The sequence below is a fragment of the Dendropsophus ebraccatus genome, chromosome 4 (genome assembly GCF_027789765.1).
Source record: "Dendropsophus ebraccatus isolate aDenEbr1 chromosome 4, aDenEbr1.pat, whole genome shotgun sequence".
Taxonomy (NCBI): Eukaryota; Metazoa; Chordata; class Amphibia; order Anura; family Hylidae; genus Dendropsophus; species Dendropsophus ebraccatus.
The window spans coordinates 82,668,703-82,687,732 of record NC_091457.1 but is presented as its reverse complement, the minus strand read 5'-3'; the positions used below and the strand labels follow the sequence as shown (position 1 = coordinate 82,687,732).

Below are 19,030 nucleotides of genomic sequence, written 5' to 3'. Positions count from 1 at the left end.
GTATGTTAACATATCATGGGCACAGCAATAACACCACCACATAATAATAATAATAATAATAATAATAATAGTATCATCATCAACTATTCTGCCCTATCCAACAGATACATTACATAAATTAGAAGTGGCCTCTAATATTCATGAGAAAACTCTAATGGCTCTGTCCCAGTATACACAGCAAAGTGAGTTGTAGATGACAAAACATCAGCCTATTATGTCTACTTCCATGTTAAGGGACCTTGCCAGGCACCCAAGCAGTTGTTATTTCCATACATCTGGCGTGCCACAAGTTAAATAGTCACAACTTCCCAGGTTTTCATCCTCTCGATGGAAATGCGCATTCACTGGCAGCTAGTAGGCATCCCGAAAATGGTGAGATAACAAGGTATATTCGGAAGGTGTTTAATTTTATCGTTAGCTAAATACACTGCAAATAATTACTTTACCTGTTTTTCTTCTTTGGTGCGACTTTTTCTTTCCTCCACTTTCCTTTTGTGATATGCAAACATTTCTGTAAAGTCACACTTCGAAAGATCCGTAATCACCATTCGTTCCTCAAGGGTCATTTCCTATTAAAAAAAAAAACATTTGTTTTTGCTAGAAACAATGCAGCATATGGTTAGTTTTGCACTGTGGTTTGCACTCTACGCTTACCATATGCACAAGGAAAGCTCCCGCACATATGTCATATGCACAAGGAAAGCTCCCGCACATATGTCATATGTACAGAGGCATTTCTTAGAGGCGTAAAAAGATCCTGTCTACTTGGACTTCTGGAATACATAGGATAGAAATGCCAAACCTCTCTTTCAAATCGTTAACCATTAAAGGGGACCTGTCACAGGCTCCCGACCGCCCGCTAGAGCCACTCATACTTACTTGATCGCGCCGCTGAGATGAGTCCGACGCTCATAGAGAATGAATGGCGAGTCCGACGCTCCATTCATTCTCTATGAGCGTTGGACTTATCTCAGAGGCACGCACGCTGGGCTTCCCGCGGGGATATCTCCATCCCGGGACTGGCCGAAGAAGCGGGACCCGGCACGATCAAGTATGTATAAGGGGTTCTAAAGGGGGTCGGGAGCCTGTCACCCCGGGGTGACAGGTCCTCTTTAGGCTTTCTGTCCTCTTTCTCAGAATGGCAAATCTACTGTTAGGGTATGTGCACACTGAGGAATAGGTGAGAAATGGGCGAGGAATTGAAGAGGAATCTGCTCTTCTTTCAGCTTCAAATTCCTCCTGTTAAATATGAACAGAGCAATGTCCCATTGTAATCAATGGAATTTCCGTTCTGTTGTTCACACGGCAGAATTTACAAGCAGAATTTTGCACAGTGCTGGGCCCACTAGAAGACAACAGACCCCCATGGAGTCTGTTTCTTACAGTTTGATCGTAAACATGCATACTAGTAGCCAACGGAAGGCCATGCCGTAAGGCTTTGGCAGCTCTTCTCCTGTTTCCTGCTTCTCCTCATACAGAGGTGCAGATACCTGTCCTGCTGCCAGGTTGTGCCTTTCCTTGTCTATATCCAAATGTCATCATGTAATAGCAATTGTCCTGTTATCTTTGACATGATAGTATTAGTTTTATGGGCACTAACAAAATGCAAACCTAGAAAAAAAATTCAGTCAGGATGCATAAGAGTAGAGTATTATCTGTGCCTACCACCTGCAAAACAATTCCTATTTTGAGGGTTTTCTCCCAGTGCACCAGATTGCACTTTAAACAGAAGCAGGTGCAACAGTTTCACAATTGCTTTTGTTTCCTAATGGTCCTTTTACACGAATCAATATTTCACCCAATCGATCACTTAACGATTTTGAGGCAACAATTTTGTTTTTATAACGATCAGCGTTTAGACGGAGAGATAAATCGTTTGAAAATCGGTATTGCGATTAAGCCCATCTCACACATAAGGTTAATCTATGAAAGACTGTTCACACAAATCGATGATTTGAGGACATGTTGAAAGACCAAAATGAACGATTTCTTGTTCATTGCTCAATTGTTCGCTGTGTTTACACAAGCCGATTATGGCTAAAATGTGATCGCTATCTTGAAAATTCGAACGAAAATTCGAACGATAATTCGAACGATAATTCGAACGATAATTCGAACGATAATTCGAACGATAATTCGAACGATAATTCGAACGATAATTCGAACGATAATCACTCTGTAAAATTCGAACGATAATCACTCTGTGTATAAGGCTATGTTCACACATGGAGTTTAATTAGTGTTATGCTATTTTGAAGTGAACTGCACAATTGTGGTAAAATAGCATTAAAATGAAATTTAATGGACATGGTGTTATACAGTGATTTTTTAAGCAGTGTATTTTTAAAAAAACATAAATAACAAGACTTTGGAAGCCAACATATGCCCACATCTTCCTAGTTATGCATATAGTATCACTTAATGCAGAGTGCTTGAATATGATAAATTTGCATTAACTGAGTATTGACAAAGGAAATTAACAAATGACTGGAAATGAAGAAAAACGTGAAAATACAAGAGTATGAAATTCAGCACAATTAAAAAATCATAAACTGAGATCAGACACTCACAGTCAAAGGTCCTGTCCTCTATAAAGGCTTTAAAGGGTGCACAATTCCATTTATTTCAAATTATTCCTCTTGGCGAGAAGTAAATGAGATTATAATTCTGAGCCAATAACTATTGTTAAGGCCAATTGATTACGAAATGGAAAGGAGTGCAGGAGGAATTAATGGAGCATTTTACACATAAATGCGACAAGGGTATTTATTTTTCTTAGACTGCCATACACAGGACTTCATTATAGTCACTGCCATGAAAGATGGAAGTAATTCCTCAACACTGTTAGCAATTTTTTTCCCAGACAAATAGTTTATTGACCCTCCAAAATGGGTCTTGGGGATTCTTGCTTAGAAAAAGGGTATAAAAGAATAACACTAGGTTGTAAATTATGACTCAAACCCTACCTAACACAATTTTTTTAATTTAGCAACAATCAAACTAATGAATATCCAAAAAGAACAGCACTGACGTCTACAAATCCTTAAAGGGGTATTCTGGCTTTGACCCCTTTTTGGTAATGCCTAGGTAGGAAGGGGGTGGGTGAAAAAAAAAGTGTTACTTCCTTATGTTATGAATCAATAGTACTTTAATAAAGCTGCACAAAATGCGTGTTGGGTGAGTAGTTGAGGTGGACAGTGAATTCTTTGCATATGGTTAGTTTGCTGTTAATCTTGATCACGTCTGTGGGGCTTTATGACACTTGGGCAGTTAGCGTTTGAACATAAAATAGGGGGTTTGTGTACTGTTTTGCACTGGTTTATCCTGCGGGCTACTTTCTCTTTCTCCATCTACCATATTACCTTTTCTCTTCTCCACAATATATGTGTAAATGCAGTCTTTATTAAGGGTTATAAGTGTTTGCCCACTATGTGCTATATACAATTGAAACACCATAAATGACTATGCCTTCCCTCACCGAATTGTGTTTTGTACTGCTTTTTTGTTTTTGTTATACGTGTGTGTGTTATCATTTTTGTGAATGCTAATTACAAAAAAAAAAAAAAAAAAAAAAGTCCAGTATTTTTTGTGATCCTGAAGGATCATATTTGGTGTTTCAATCAATAGTACAAAACAAAATATAGCAAAATAAGAAACTTTGCAATCTACCTTAAATGCCTTGATGCCACTTTGTACAATTATTAGGTTATGTTCCTGAGAAGTTGATTGACTGAGTAAAAGGGTATAGGGGTAAGCACCCAAAGTTGCATAACTTGCATATACACAGGGGCATCTTTGCAATTGATGGTAATCCCCCCTCCCCACACCCCAAAGCACAAGTCATTCCGCATTTCCCAGGTCATCTGTGCGCTCACAGAAAAGGCAGTCATGTTACTGACGGTCGCATTGAGCTGTGACTCTCTGTACAGGTCAGACTGTGTTTAGTCTCTTTTTCACCCCGCACAAGTCAGAAGATCTGCCTTCAGGAGACTGGACCTGGAATTCTGATAAGTATAGCTTTATTTTACAGCATGAGAAATAAAAATAAATTAAAAAATATAAATACTTTACATCCCCTGTTAATTTAGATTTTGAAAGTTCTAACAGGTTCACTTTAACCCCTTAAAGAGTCACTGTCGTATTTTTTTTTTTTGCAGAAATCAATAGTCCAGGCGATTTTAAGAAACTTTGTAATTGGGTTTATTAGCCAAATCTGCCATTATCTGCATGTAAAAAGCCTTTTCCCAGGTCCCCCCCTCCTTCCTCTTTTTCATCCACTCTGAAAAATCTGAAAATTGTGACTTGTTGCAGGAGACGTCCCCTGTCTGCTCTAGGGAGAGGGGAGGGGGGAGGAGGAAGGAGGGAGTTAGCCGGCAGCAGAAAGCAGATAACAGGGGATTACAGGCTCAGAGCTGGGTGACAGCTGTAATCTGAGCTCAGACAGGTCAGTGGTGATGGTCACAAGAGAGATCCCGTGAGGGATTTGTAGATTAACTCTTTGTTGTCCTGTTTTGGTCTTTTCTTTAGCTCTCTCCATAGGAGAACAATGAAGACAGGGGGGAGAGCTTCAAACTGATTTTTCATGATAAAAATGCATTTTTCGGATAATAAACCCAATTACAAAGTTTCTTAAAATCGCCTGGACTATTGATTTCTGCAAAAAAAAATTTCACGACAGTGACACTTTAAGGACAGAGCCTGAAATGGCCTTAATGACAGAGACAAATTTTATGAATATGACCAGTGTCACTTTATTCATTAATAACTTCGGGATGCTTTTACCTATCCGGCTGATTCTGAGATTGTTTTCTCGTGACATATTGTACTTTACATTTCTGGTAAATTGGAGTCGATAATCATAACAAATCTTTATGAAAAAAACCCAAATAATGTGAAAAAATGTGAAAAACTGCATTTTTCCAACTTTGAAACTTTTTTGCGTATACAGAAAGTGGTTATACCACATAAATTATATATTAAATAGCATTAGCAACATGTCTACTTTATGTTGGCGGCATTTATTAAATGATCTTTAATTTTTTTTAGACAATAGGAAGCTTAAAACATTAGCAGCAAATTTCCAAATTTTCAGTAAAATTTCAAAATCAGATATTTTTAGGTACCTGTTCAGGTTTAAAGTGTATTTGAGGGGCCTGTATGTTAGAAAGCCCCACAAAGCACCCCATTTCAGAAACTGCACCCCCCACACTCTGCAAAAGCATATCCATAAAGTGTTTTAACCCTTTAGGGGAGTCACAGAAATAAAAGCTAAGTGTGTAAGAAATTTGAAAATTTTAATTTTCTGTGCAGAGATTTTATTGTAATTCAATATTTTTCATAATTATAAACCTATTACCAGAGAAATGCACCCCAATAATTATTGCCCCGTTTCTGCAGTTTATAGAAATACCCCATATGTGGCCCTATTGCGCTATTTGACGCAACCACAAGCCTCAGATACAAAGGAGCGCCTAGTGAATTTCAACGCCTCCGTTATATTTGGTCATTTCTGACTGTACCACTTCAGGTTGGCAGAGGCTTTGGGGTGCCAAAACCTAAAAAACACCCCTAAAGGGACACCATTTAGAAAACTACACCCCTCAAGGAATGTAACAAGGGGTGCGGTGAGCATTTGGACCCCACAGGTGCTTCACAGATTTTCCGAACAATATGGCGTGAAAAAAGAAAAATGTATTTTTTACACTAAAACGTTGTTCTAGCCTTAAATTTTTCATTTTCTTAAAGGGATAAGAGGAAAAAAAAAGACACAAAATGTGTAGCAATATAGAGGGCTCTCTAGAAGCAGGTGGTGTGTTACAAACACTGTCAAGACATATGATTTGTGCACCTGTATAAATTGTACGTCAACATTTATTGCTTGAATCTATATATCATATTGATAGTAGGTCATCGCTGTAAAAAACCTAGTAAGGTAAACCTAATAGTAGAAAGCAGTCTATATGCATAGGAAATACATAAAAATCACATATAAATGCCTAACTAGTATAAAGATAAAAATGGATAAAATTTATAAGATAAAATAAAAATTGTGTGTATATGGAGCCTAGTGAGGTTGCCTGCGCCGGGCCCAGCGCAGGCAGCTCACCTAGATGTATTTAGCAGTAGTCCCGAATCAAGAAGTCTGGCATAGGCTCGTATCGCTGGATGGCCGTTGGAATAATTATATTAGTGTCCTAGTGAGACAGCTTACTTTTCAGATCATACACTTTGGGTGAGATAAGGTGCTATAAATGACAAATGGTGGAATGTCCACCTCTCACCCTGCCGGCGGTAGCTCCCACGGTCCAATATAGTATTGTAGCGGCGGTCCAAGTCTCAGTCAGTGCGGCTTCTATGCAATCCGTGCAGTTGAGATCTGATTCAGCACAGTGGGTTGTCTCATGCTGTTTGCAGCATCCACATGCATGTGAGCGCGCGCTCTTGTTAACTGCCGCTTGGTTTGAATGTCCAGGCAGATACGGCTTGAGTTCGGGATATAATCAGTAAATGATAAAAAGGCTCTGTTATCCTTGGTTCTTGTACGCGTTTCAGGAGATCTACTTGCTCCTTTCCTCAGCAGAGAACTTGGATAACTCTGCTGAATCAGATCTCAACTGCACGGATTGCATAGAAGCCGCACTGACTGAGACTTGGACCGCCGCTACAATACTATATTGGACCGTGGGAGCTACCGCCGGCAGGGTGAGAGGTGGACATTCCACCATTTGTCATTTATAGCACCTTATCTCACCCAAAGTGTATGATCTGAAAAGTAAGCTGTCTCACTAGGACACTAATATAATTATTCCAACGGCCATCCAGCGATACGAGCCTATGCCAGACTTCTTGATTCGGGACTACTGCTAAATACATCTAGGTGAGCTGCCTGCGCTGGGCCCGGCGCAGGCAACCTCACTAGGCTCCATATACACACAATTTTTATTTTATCTTATAAATTTTATCCATTTTTATCTTTATACTAGTTAGGCATTTATATGTGATTTTTATGTATTTCCTATGCATATAGACTGCTTTCTACTATTAGGTTTACCTTACTAGGTTTTTTACAGCGATGACCTACTATCAATATGATATATAGATTCAAGCAATAAATGTTGACGTACAATTTATACAGGTGCACAAATCATATGTCTTGACAGTGTTTGTAACACACCACCTGCTTCTAGAGAGCCCTCTATATTGGTACATACTCATTTATTCATTTATATCCTGTGAGCGCTGGGAATAGTGGTGCACTCGAAGGGGGTGGACTCCATTCGTAGGGGTTAGGTGTAGCAGACCTTTACTATTTTTTGTTTCATTAAAATGTGTAGCGCAGTTTCTCCCGAGTACAGAAATACCCCACATGTGGCGATAAAGTGCCAAGGGGGCGCAGGACGAGCCTCCAAAGGGAAGGAGCGCCAATTGGCTTTTGGAAGCTGAATTTCACTGGAAAGGATTTCAAGGGCCATGTCGCATTTACAGAGCCCTCGTGCTGCCAAGACACTGGAAACCCCCCACAAGTGACCCCATTCTGGAAACTACACCCCTCAAGGAATCTAACAAGGGGCACAGTGAGCATATGGACCCCACTGGTGACGGGCACAAATGTGGAACAATGTGACGTAAAAGTAAAAAATTTCATTTTTTCACTTTCATGGCACAAATGTGCCCGTCATCAAGGGGTCCATATCCTCACTGCACCCCTTGTTAGATTCCTTGAGGGGTGCAGTTTCCAGAATGGGGTCACTTGTGGGGGGTTTCCAGTGTTTTGGCAGCACGAGGGCTCTGTAAATGCGACATGGCGTTCATCATCCATTCTAGCCAAATCCAACCTCCAAAATCCAAATGGCGCTCCTTCCCTTTGGAGGCTTGCCCTGCGCCCACATGGCGCTTTACGTCCACATGTGGGGTATTTACGGACTCGGGGGAAATTGCTCTACACATAGTGTGTTTTTTTCTCTTTTAACCCCTTGTGAAAATGATAAATTCAAGGCTAAACCAACATTATAGTGTAAAAAATGTAATATTTCATTTTCACGCCACATTGTTCCACATTTGTGCCCGTCACCAGTGGGGTCCATATGCTCACTACACCCCTTGTTACATTCCTTGAGGGGTGTAGTTTCCATAATGGGGTCACTTGTGGGGGGGTTCAACTGTCTTGGCAACACAGAGGCCTTTTGAATGCAACATGGCCCCTTAAAATCCATTCCATCCAAATCCAGCCTTCAAAAACGAAATGGCGCTCCTTCCCTTCGGAGGCTTACCCTGCACCCGAATGGCGCTTTATGTACACAAGTGGGGTATTTCCGTACTCAGGGGAAATTGCTCTACACATTTAGTGGTTTTTTTTATCTTTTAGCCCCTTGTGAAAATGAAAAAATCATGACAAGATTAATGATTTAGAGTAAAAATTTTACAAAAATTACACTAAATGTTGGTCTAGCCTTGATTTTTTCCATTTCCACAAGGGGTTAAAAAAGAAAATTAACACAAAACGTGTAGGGTAGTTTCCCCTGATTACGAAAATACCCCATATGTGGGCATAATGTGCCATATGGGCACAGGGCAAGCCACCAAAGGGACAGAGCGCCATTTAGAGGCTGGAATGGAGGATGGAGGCCATGTCGCAATTACAAAGCTCCTGTGCTGCCAGGTCAGTAGATACCCCCGACAAGTGACCCCATTCTGGAAACTACACCCCATAAGGAATCTAACAAGGGGTGCAGTGAGCATATGGACCCCACTGGTGACAGGCACTTACGTAGAACATGTGCCGAGAAAATAAAAAATACCATTTTTTTTCATTTTCACGTCCCAAATGTGGCCGTCACCAGGGGGCCATATCCCCGCTGCCCCCCTTGTTAGATTCCTTATGGGGTGTAGTTTCCAGAATGGGGTCACTTGTGGGGGGTTTCTACTGTCCTGGCCGCACAGAGGCTTTGTAATTGCATCATGGCATCCTCTAATGGGAATGGCGGCCATACCTATTTAGCTGGGAAAAAGGGACAATTCTAATTTATTTGGGGGTATTAGGGCAATTATTAGTTTATAAGGTTGGAAATGACAGGTGTCCATCAAATTCAACCTGTGTTGATCCAGAGGAAGGCAAAAAACCCTTGTGAGGCAGACGACAGTAGCCTCATCACAGGGAAAAATTCCTTCCCGACTCCATAATGGCGATCAGAATAATCCCCAGACCAACGTGACCCCTGAAATAGGAATAAGGGACAGAATTTAGATAATGTAGAACCCCAGTGACGTGTGGTACGCCTTGGAGCGATCCAGTATGCAGAGGCTGGGGGGATTAGGACAGGTATCACACTGGAAAATGGTGTCCTTCCTGATCCCCCTGTTACGCCACACTCTGCACTTCTTCTGGGGTCTCCCGTTCTCCAGTGTGGGGGACGTCACCTGGAGAATGTTGTCCTGGTGCGATACGGGGTCCTTCATATCCAGAAGCGCTGGGTCCGCTCCATGGCTGCTAAATATTAGGGCGCTATTACTACTTCTGATATGTTCGGATCGTGCCGCAAGCTACAGGGCAGCGAGGGACCGGAAGAGGGGGCGCTGGTATAAAGGTTATCCCCGTACAGGTGGTAACCTTTATCCAGCAGTGGGAAGATCAGTTCCCGGACGATCTTCCCACTTGTTCCGAGGATGGGGGGGGGAGGGGGCATCTGGGGCTGGATTCGGGTGTTCCTTCCTACATACACTCTAAGGGTACATGCACACTGCGGAATCGCGACAGATAACCCTTCGTGCATTCCGCAGTTGGCACCCGCCGGCGGACTGATGCAGGCGCACGTCTCCGTCCGTGTCATAGACTCTATTCTATGCACAGGCGGATTCCGCTCTCCGTCCAACGTGTTCATTCTTTGGATGGACGACGGAATCCGCCCGTGCATAACATGGAGTCTATGACACGGGTGGAGACGCGCGCCTCCATCAGTCCGCCGGCGGGTGCCAGCTGCGGAATGCACAAAGGGTTATCCTTCGCCATTCCGCAGTGTGCATGTACCCTAAATCTGTAAGTGTACCCTGAGGTACGCTCACACAGTTTGTAGAATTTCACACCATACCGTCATCTCTTATTGGGACGGTACTGGCGGAAAAGACGTGTCTGGGGGGCAGCGTACGCTACGCTACCCCCAGACACGTCACTGGATGATGAGGATGAATGGAGGAAAGAACGATCCCCCCCATTCATCCTCACTGGCTGTTTCGGTGTCGGAAAACACCCTGGGGGCCATCTTTATATGGGGACTAGTATATGGGGTATGTAGTGGTGTAGTGTCAAACTTTATTCAATGTAGTGTGGTGTAATGTAGTGTTTTTTACGTGTTTTTTTTACAGTAAGTATAAAAAAAACCTACGCCAACAAAGGAGTTGCTGATAAATGCCGCACTTATGTGCGGCACTTATAAGCAGACCGTGGCAGTAGGATAGAGAAAAAAAACACCCTACGCCAAAAAGGAGGAGTTGCTGATTAGCAGCGCACTTTCGTGCGATGCTGATCAACACTCAGCGGCGATAGGGTGCGGAAAATAGAAAAAAAAATTTTTTTTTTTTTTTCTATATTCTGAATATCCCTGTAGCTGCTGATAAGTGTATTACACATATCAGCCGCTAGGGGGCAGCAGAGCGCAAAATCCGGAAAATGACGAGGCTGGAGCCGAAAATAGCCGAAAGAAGACGACGAGGACCGCCGGAAAGACCCGAAGACCGAACGGAATGACGGAGGACGCCGCGAACCCGGAAGCCGCCGATCAGGAGCCCGGGACAGGTGAGTAATGTACAAATACCTGCTCTGGACCCCTCCGCTACCTAGCTGAGGGGTCCAGGGCAGGTATTTACTATTTTGTGGGACTCTGATCGCCGTGCCACCGGCCCGATCGCCGTGAACGGCCGGCCGGCCGTTCACGGCAATCGGGCCGGTGGCACGGCGATCAACATTACTTTTTACAGTAATGGCGGTCGGTGCCGTCCTCGGACAGCACCGACCGCCATTTTTTTCCGGGTCCTCGGGTCACCGATGACCCGGAAAGGTTCCGATCAGCGCTATTGGCTGATCTGAATTGATCAGCCTATAGCAGCGATCGTAAGCACGGGGGGTGTTAACCACCCCCCGTGCCGAGAAGCTATGATGGCCTGCTATGATTTATAGCAGGCCATCTTCCCCGACCGCTGTGTGTGAACACGCAGCGATCGGGGAAACATCGGGCGTAAATTTACGCCCTGATGCGCTAAGTACCAGGGCGCCAGGGCGTAAGTTTACGCCCGATGTCGTTAAGGGGTTAAAGTGACTCTGTACCCACAATCTGTCCCCCCCCCCATACCACTTCGAATAGCTGCTTTTAATCTAAGATCTGTCCTGGGGTCCATTCAAACAACTTTTAAACTTGCAGCTCTGAGCCAAACGGCTGTGGCTTGGAGTATATGTGCCCTAACTTTGCACCACCCCTCCATCCCCCCCCCCTTTCCTATTCCTCTGCAGTGAAAACTGCACAGGCGCCTTAACGATCCAGCCAATGTGCCATGCTGACACAGCTGATGAATAGTAGAAAATCTACCTGGAGCATTCCTAATGATGAAGAGGGCGGGGAGGAGGGACAGAGAGGTTGTGCTAGCCTAATGCATACACACTCTAGGCCATGGCCGTTTGACTCAGGGCTGCAAGTTTAAAAGTTGTTTTTTAGGACAATAACTGCATAACTTGCCGAACAGACCCCAGGACAGATCTTGGATTAGAAGCAGCTATTCAAAGGTACAAGTGGTTTGGGGGGTCAGATTGTGGGTACAGAGTCACTTTAAAGCACTATATACTGAAGAGCACATTGCACATAGTTTAATTCAGATTGCTTCATCTTAATGGCTGTTACAACAGATTGTTCTGTGCTTTTTTAATGGATCTGTGTGTGTATATGTATATGTTTATATCTCAGAACACCCATTTCAGAGACGACAGAGAAAAATACACATCTAAATACCCCAGCAAGTCATAGGTGAGGAGGTATATCTTTTAGGCTATGTCCGGAACATGAATGTCATACTGAAAGCCACCATATTGTATTAAAGGGCCAGTTTTGCCAATGGGAATATGGCCATGTAGTATAAATAAGGTCTCTATATAAATAGATTACAGCAATCAGATTTGTAATATCTCTTCAAAAGTTATCAAAACAAAGGGAAATATTTATCAATGTTGTGCCCTTGGCGTACACCAGAGAGAAGGCACAGATTCTTGCCTTTTCCCTGTCGTATGCCAGCGGTAACCACTGATCGCCTGATGGGCAGGCAAGGGGCACAGTAAGGCGAGAAGGAGGATCACATGTAGATTTGTGCCGCAATGACTGTACCACGCTGTCCATGGTGCTGAACACAAAGCAGAAGGCACTCGACCCAATCATTATGAAACCACATGAAAAGTTTGTGTATTGATGACTGTCGAACCACAAGAGATATTGTAAGTTTTACTGGCAATCGATTTCTGAGACAAATTCTGGTTGTCTCTGATATGGTACATGACCACCTTTAGGTTGGAAAAACTTGCCCTTAATCCAATATATCGGCTTTCAAGATGGAAGCCATGTTCCAGACATAGTCTAAATAAAAGATAAACCCCCTCACCCATTACTTGCTAGGGTATTCAGATATGTAATTTTGCCTTTCATCTCTGAAATGAAAGGGTGTCAATTGACTGTGTGTGCATGTGTGTGTGTGTGTGTATGTGTGTGTATAAATATATATATATATATATATATATATATATATATATATATATATATATATATATATCAGAGAGAGAGAGAGAGAGAGAGAGAGAGAGAGAGAGAGAGAGAGAGAGAGAGAGAGGAATCTCACAAACAGTATATATTTGTTATAGTAATCCTGCTGTTTGCTCTTCAGTTGTCTTAAAACAAGCTGATCTCTCCAAATACATGGAACTGCTTTGCCGGTGCTGTGGCTGTGCTGAAAATAAGGTTTAGTCGGGATTAAGCGATAGGATGGAGCACTGAAAATAGCTAGAGACACCACTTAACACCATGGGAAAAATCTTTGAAATTGAGTGTAGGCTTTTTTTTTCTCTGTCCTATGTGCAAAGGACATGATGAAACAAATGCAGAAACTTTAAAAGGGACATTTTAATGTTAAACATGCAGCCTTATCTCCCAGCATAATATGGGCTGAATGGATATTCAATCAAATCCTCTTTCCTTTTAAGCCTAGCCATTTTTTAGTGAATGAGTCTGAGGTTATTACATTCACTGATTACTGTTATGAATGATCATTTTTACGTTGTTATATGGTCGCTAATCATTCCTCGGGACAGCCTACACAACATGTTTTATGGGGTAACGGACCAATATGCGAACGATCGGCAAACTACCAAGGACAATTTTTCAACATGTTGAAAGACCAAAATGAGCGATTTTTTATTCAGCGTTTCATCGTTAGGTGTGATTACACGGACAGAATCGTTCATTCCGATCATTTCAGTGAATTTCTAAACAATATATGTTCCGTGTAATAGGGCCTTAAGACTGGAACGTATGCATTGTCTGTTCCCTGGATTTCCACAATCATATCACCTACTGATAGTTGTGTGTATACCCCTCCAGGCAGCAAGAGTGAACCAGACCGACAGACGGCAAGAGCTGCAAGACAGCAAAGAGGGAGATAGCAGACATACATTTTATCTTTGTTATCTCTCGTTTCTCTGTCTAATTTTCCCATCCTCCACCCTGGTGCACTGAAATACATTCAGACATGTTTTGTCATAAAAGAAGCGATCATGCAACCTGTTCAGTTCAGCCTTTATAATGATTGCTTACAGCGCTGCGAAACTTCATAATTACTTAAAAGGCAAGCAGCGAGATATATGTTTGCAGAGGCAGGAGCATGGAGACTCTTGTGGCCTGGCTGAGATGAGCAGCATAAATCGTCTTGTGCTCACCATTTTATGATTTCCCAAGGAAAGCCGTGTAGCTAAGTCTGCAATTACAAATCTTTCACTTTGTACTGAACATTCCTGCGGCTGACAGAAAGAAAAAAAAAAGAAAAGTTGGTATATTTGTGTCGAACACCAGTTTTGTGCCAGAGGTGATGCGGTGCCTCATCTGAAGGTCCATCTCCAGGTCTCTGCAGACTCAAACTCAATCACACACTCCTGAATGCAGCTGTCCACATTACCCACAAGAATGATGGCTTCTGGACAGCCGGACCAGAGGTCATTAGTGTTTTGCCAATACCTGGACACAATTTTGAATTTACGCCACAATGACATTGACTGTGGCAGCGAAAGATTTAATGAGTGCTGCAGAGAAGAGAACCTTACCACTGAACAAAACTAAATGTAATACAACACACAAACTTCTTTACTACTACCATTCCAGTCCCTTCTATGTACAGCTAAGCTGCCTTTATATAGCACATACAAGACAATAATATCAATAAGATTCATTTCTACAATAACTCCCCCAAAAGTTGAAAGAACCAACAGAAAGTCACCTGCAGTAAAAAGGACAGTACTGATCACAGTCCCTGTGGTCTCTGCTGTGACCGGACCTTGCTAGGTGCCAGGATGGTAGCTCAATCTATTTCATTTATCAAAACTGTCCAACAACGGACTAACTGTCCACATCAACCAATTGGTACATACAGCCATGCTTTAGATGCTCTGGGCAACACAGCCAATCTTCCTGAGAGAGTTTTAAACCAGAGACCTAACTGGGCAGACTGGTTTGTATAATTATGAAAAATTTATATGCCAAGTCCATGCACCACTTTCTCAGATACATATGAATGAGGAATAGCAGGTTGGGGTTATTTCATCAAGGATTTCAGAACACTTTACTAATGTTTGAAAGAAACTCAAGATCCACTTGGCAATTTCTCCCTGTAAAAGTATTATCAATGAGGTTGAGCCTCACACCCACCTAATACAACATATGTACTTCTGGATGTTTCAGTGTTAACTTACAGAGTATTCTAATTATAGAGCATCTCTGTCCACTGACTAAGTAAGGGAATTGCAAAGACAGCAGTGGTTTAGAAAATATAGACAGCTAGGATTGGTTACCTGATCAGCCAGCATCCATATAGGCCGGGCTTAAACAAAATGTGGCCTTGGGCAAAAAAAATAAAAATAAAATAGGGCCCCAAATTCCCATATATACTACCAAAAAGAAGTCACATTCATTCAGTACAGCATAGTGAAATAAATAAAATCATGAAAATATGCTTTATGTAAACATTAAACGAGGAAGGGGGAGGGGGCAGATATTTATGAGGTGAAATAGAAAAAAAAGGTTTTATTCCATTCACTTAAATGGGCAATGTCATTAGACATGTCAAAAATTATTGATCAGAGCAGACCTCACTGCTGACATCCATTCAGATCAGATGATATAGTTGGGAACAGAGTGTGGCAGCAGATCAATCCCCTCCCTGGCTGGTGGCTCAGTCCTGGGCAATAACCCCTTTCTAATGCCAGCCCTACATGTAGGTATACTGTTCAAATGCTGGCCACACAAGATGATTAACCAGATTTGAGCATCAACATACCAGACTGGCAGATCAGGGACGCTGCTAACACACTGTAGGCTTATACAAAGTGGCAAATAACTGGCTGAATTTGCATACAATTCCCAAATCATTAGCTGGTCAGAAGTAATCATTTTAGGTCACGTATCTTGCCTCTGGGCAGCTTTGACCATCTTCTCATTTTATCCATAGGAACACCATCAAGACTTCTCACATACTGTATACACTTGTTTTTGGTAACATAATAATAATTCTTTTATCAAGACAAAAACATTCTTGCTGAATTCAAATAATTTACAAATAAAATTCAGCCATGCATTTATTTCTGTCCACCCCTTCAAGCCTGCTAAACCTAAACCATATTTCATTATTGTTCTTGTGTTGTTTGAGGTTACAATTGTAGAACGCAGAAATGGTTTTATTGCCATTGTAATAAACTCTATATTAGTATACTAAAGACACCTGCTGCAATGTGACAGGTCAGCTGTCCTTAAGCCTTTAGCATATAGAAAACATACTGACCCTGGCAATTCTGCAGTCTTTAATAAGTGATCTCTACCTTCAATCTGTGATGTATATACTGTACCATGACCCCTGTCTCATTTCTACACAACGGACATTGTTTTAGATTTCAGGTTTAAAGGGCAAACCCTAAACTATAGCCGGAGATGCAGCCAGCATCCGTGTACACTTATAATACTTGTAGCCAGAGAGTCCAACAAGATCCAGGAAAGTGAAAAACTTCAAGTCTTTATTAAGTATCCAAGTACAGTGAAACCTTGGATTACAAACATAATTCATTCAGGGAATGTGATTGTAATTCAAATCACTTGTATATGAAAGCAAAGAAATAATTGAAAGACGATTCATTTCACCACCCAAAAACAAAGGTAGGTAAGGTGTTCCGGATCAGTAAAGAATACTATCAATTTAGCAGTTAATCAGTTAACTCTCCCTCCAACGCAGGGTTCAGAGGGAAGCAGCGGTGATGCAGATGTGCACCGGAGGAGAGTTGGAAGGCGTCTAAGAGGGTTTGGAAGCTTGTCTTGCAAAGCGCTCTTAAACCAAGTTACTTGTAATCCAAGGTTTCATTGTGAATAAGAGGTAAGTGTCTACCCTTCTGGGTCTTTATTCAGCACTAAGCTTGATAAGGACCCAGAAGGGTTGACACGTAGCTTGCATGTTCTTGGATATGTAATAAAGATTTGAAGTTTTGCATTCCCCTGAATGTTTATATGTTTTCTTATATGGCTGAGGAGTCTATGTCCTTCATTTCCTATAGCCATGGCCTTGAAGGTCAGAAGGCCATCAGCCATCAGAGGATTGCTGTCACTTGAGTGAAACAGCATTACACACTGTCCCAATAGGGGTCCTTCAGAACTGGAAATTCCCCTTGTAGTTCTCACTGGTGACAAAGATGGGATCCGAAGCTATGAAAAGCATATGACATGGTAAATGCTCTTAATGCACGTCTTAGCAGTAGTCTCCAACCTGTCAGGGCATGCTAGGAGTTGTAGTTTGCAAGAGCTGAACAGCACCATGCAAACAGACTCCAGTCTCACCAACATGGCAGTATTCAGCAGTGAGCGCCTCGTCTGCTGGGTTGACAATCTGAACATGCTTTTGTATCCTGACACAGGAAGACATGACCAGGAGCAGTGCGCATCTGTCACATGAATAACTACACTGCCAGGATACAATTCGATACATCATTATTTTGTCCACATTTGCCAAAATTGTTTATAAATTGAAAGTAGCTCAATGGAACGAATTGAAAGCTGCTCATTTCCATTCCCCACAATTCGGTAAATATGCCATTAAAATATACTGTCCTTTTTCATGGCCGGCTGACAAAGAATGGGATTCAGAACTTACAAGGCATCTCTAAAATGAAGCTTGTAAATGCTGGCTGAGAAGACAAGATTAAAATTACATTTGTGTTTTTCTCGCAGTTACAGGTATTGTACCTCTGGAGGAACAATAAACTACAGACTTTATAGCCTCATAGAAACTTCGGCCAGGGCTCAGTGTCTCCCCCTGCTGAGTAAACACTAACATTTTAAATATACCAAACTGCAGGAAGTAAACTACCTTTCCAGCCCTTGCCAAACTACAAGAAGTTCTGGACTAAACAAGCACTGAGTATGATACCACTAGCTACTGGAGCCAAACACTAGATTGGAGCCTATTCTCTGTTCTACCTGAACACTCAATCTAGATGGGATACTTCCATCAAAAGTTGCTTCCTGAATGGCTTGTCAAAAAACAAACAAAGGAAGACCCTTCCTCCCAGAGTATGTTTTTGTATATGTTATCATACAGAGGCTTTTAAAGAGGACCTGCCACTAGATAGACTATGAAAAAAGGCAGTGGCATTTATGTAAGTCTCCTAGTTCGCCACACTAGGTGACAATGCCTCTTTCAAAGGGGTATTCTGGAGAAGTAAAACAGGTTTTAAAATCAAGTGGTGTTCGTTATACAGATTTGCAAATTACTTCTATTTAAAAAAAATTAGCTCTTCCAGTACTTATCAGCTGCTGTAAGCCCTGCAGGAGGTGGTGTATTCTTTCCAGTCTGACACAGTGTTCTCTGCTGCCACCTATGTCCTTGACAGGAACTGTCTAGAGCAGGAGAGGTTTTCTATGGGGATTTCCTACTGCTCCGAATACTGACAGAGGTGGCAACAGGTAGTACTGTGTCTATAATATATTTTATATATATATATCACATCCTGCAGGACATACAGGATGCAATAGGAGTAACTGACAACTATGTATTTTATCCAGGGTACTCCTTCAGGGATCAAAAAGCTTTGTTGGTTAGTGGGGGACCTTTCAGATTGTGTCTAGGAGAGATAAGTGAACCTAAGTGTCTAGGTGTTTGGAAGTTAAAATGTCTAATTTATTAGCTTGGCTTCACATTTTGGTAAGTATTTGGTAAGCATTTTGGGATGGTATTAATTTGGGATGGAATGAATTTGCGTAAAGAAATGTTACTTTATTACTGATGCGCTGTTTTATAAGTAGCCTGTATTAACATGTGTTGCCCATTGAATTATTTTGCATTTAAAAATAATGTTAGTGATAACAATAATGCCATAGACGGAGGGGGGAGGGCATATGACGTGCCCAGCTCCCTTTTGGCTATTTAATACGGTTAAGTCTTGGAGGAGGTAGCCAGGATTGGCTGCGTAATGCAGCTGTAATGCGTTGGGGTTCTGTTGGGGGTGATAATGCACTGTATGCACCGTGGTGTAAAGAATAAAGCTATTTATATACAACTTTGCTGGACTCAAATCATCTTGTTTGTAAAAGGATATTCATATCTGGAACTACTTTCTGCTTCTTGTGAGAGATTGGTTCTCTGACATATTCCAATAAATCTTTTTTTCTATTTACCAGCAAAAGCCCTAAAAAAAATTGTAATGAAAAGAATCCCTTATGAACAGCCTAACTTTGTACATTATATGGAAACAGCAAGA

At 41.9% G+C, this 19,030-nt stretch overlaps 1 protein-coding gene across 4 annotated transcripts in view; it reads right to left on the bottom strand.

Moving 5' to 3' along the window:
- LOC138789755 (DNA topoisomerase 1-like) overlaps nt 1-19,030 on the bottom strand; it is a 104,446-nt gene that overhangs the window by 36,978 nt on the left and 48,438 nt on the right. For all 4 annotated transcript variants that reach the window (XM_069968547.1, XM_069968548.1, XM_069968549.1 and 1 more), the window contains one exon: nt 447-569. In XM_069968547.1, coding sequence (XP_069824648.1) covers nt 447-569 — 123 coding nt within the window. The remainder of the gene's footprint in view (nt 1-446; nt 570-19,030) is intronic.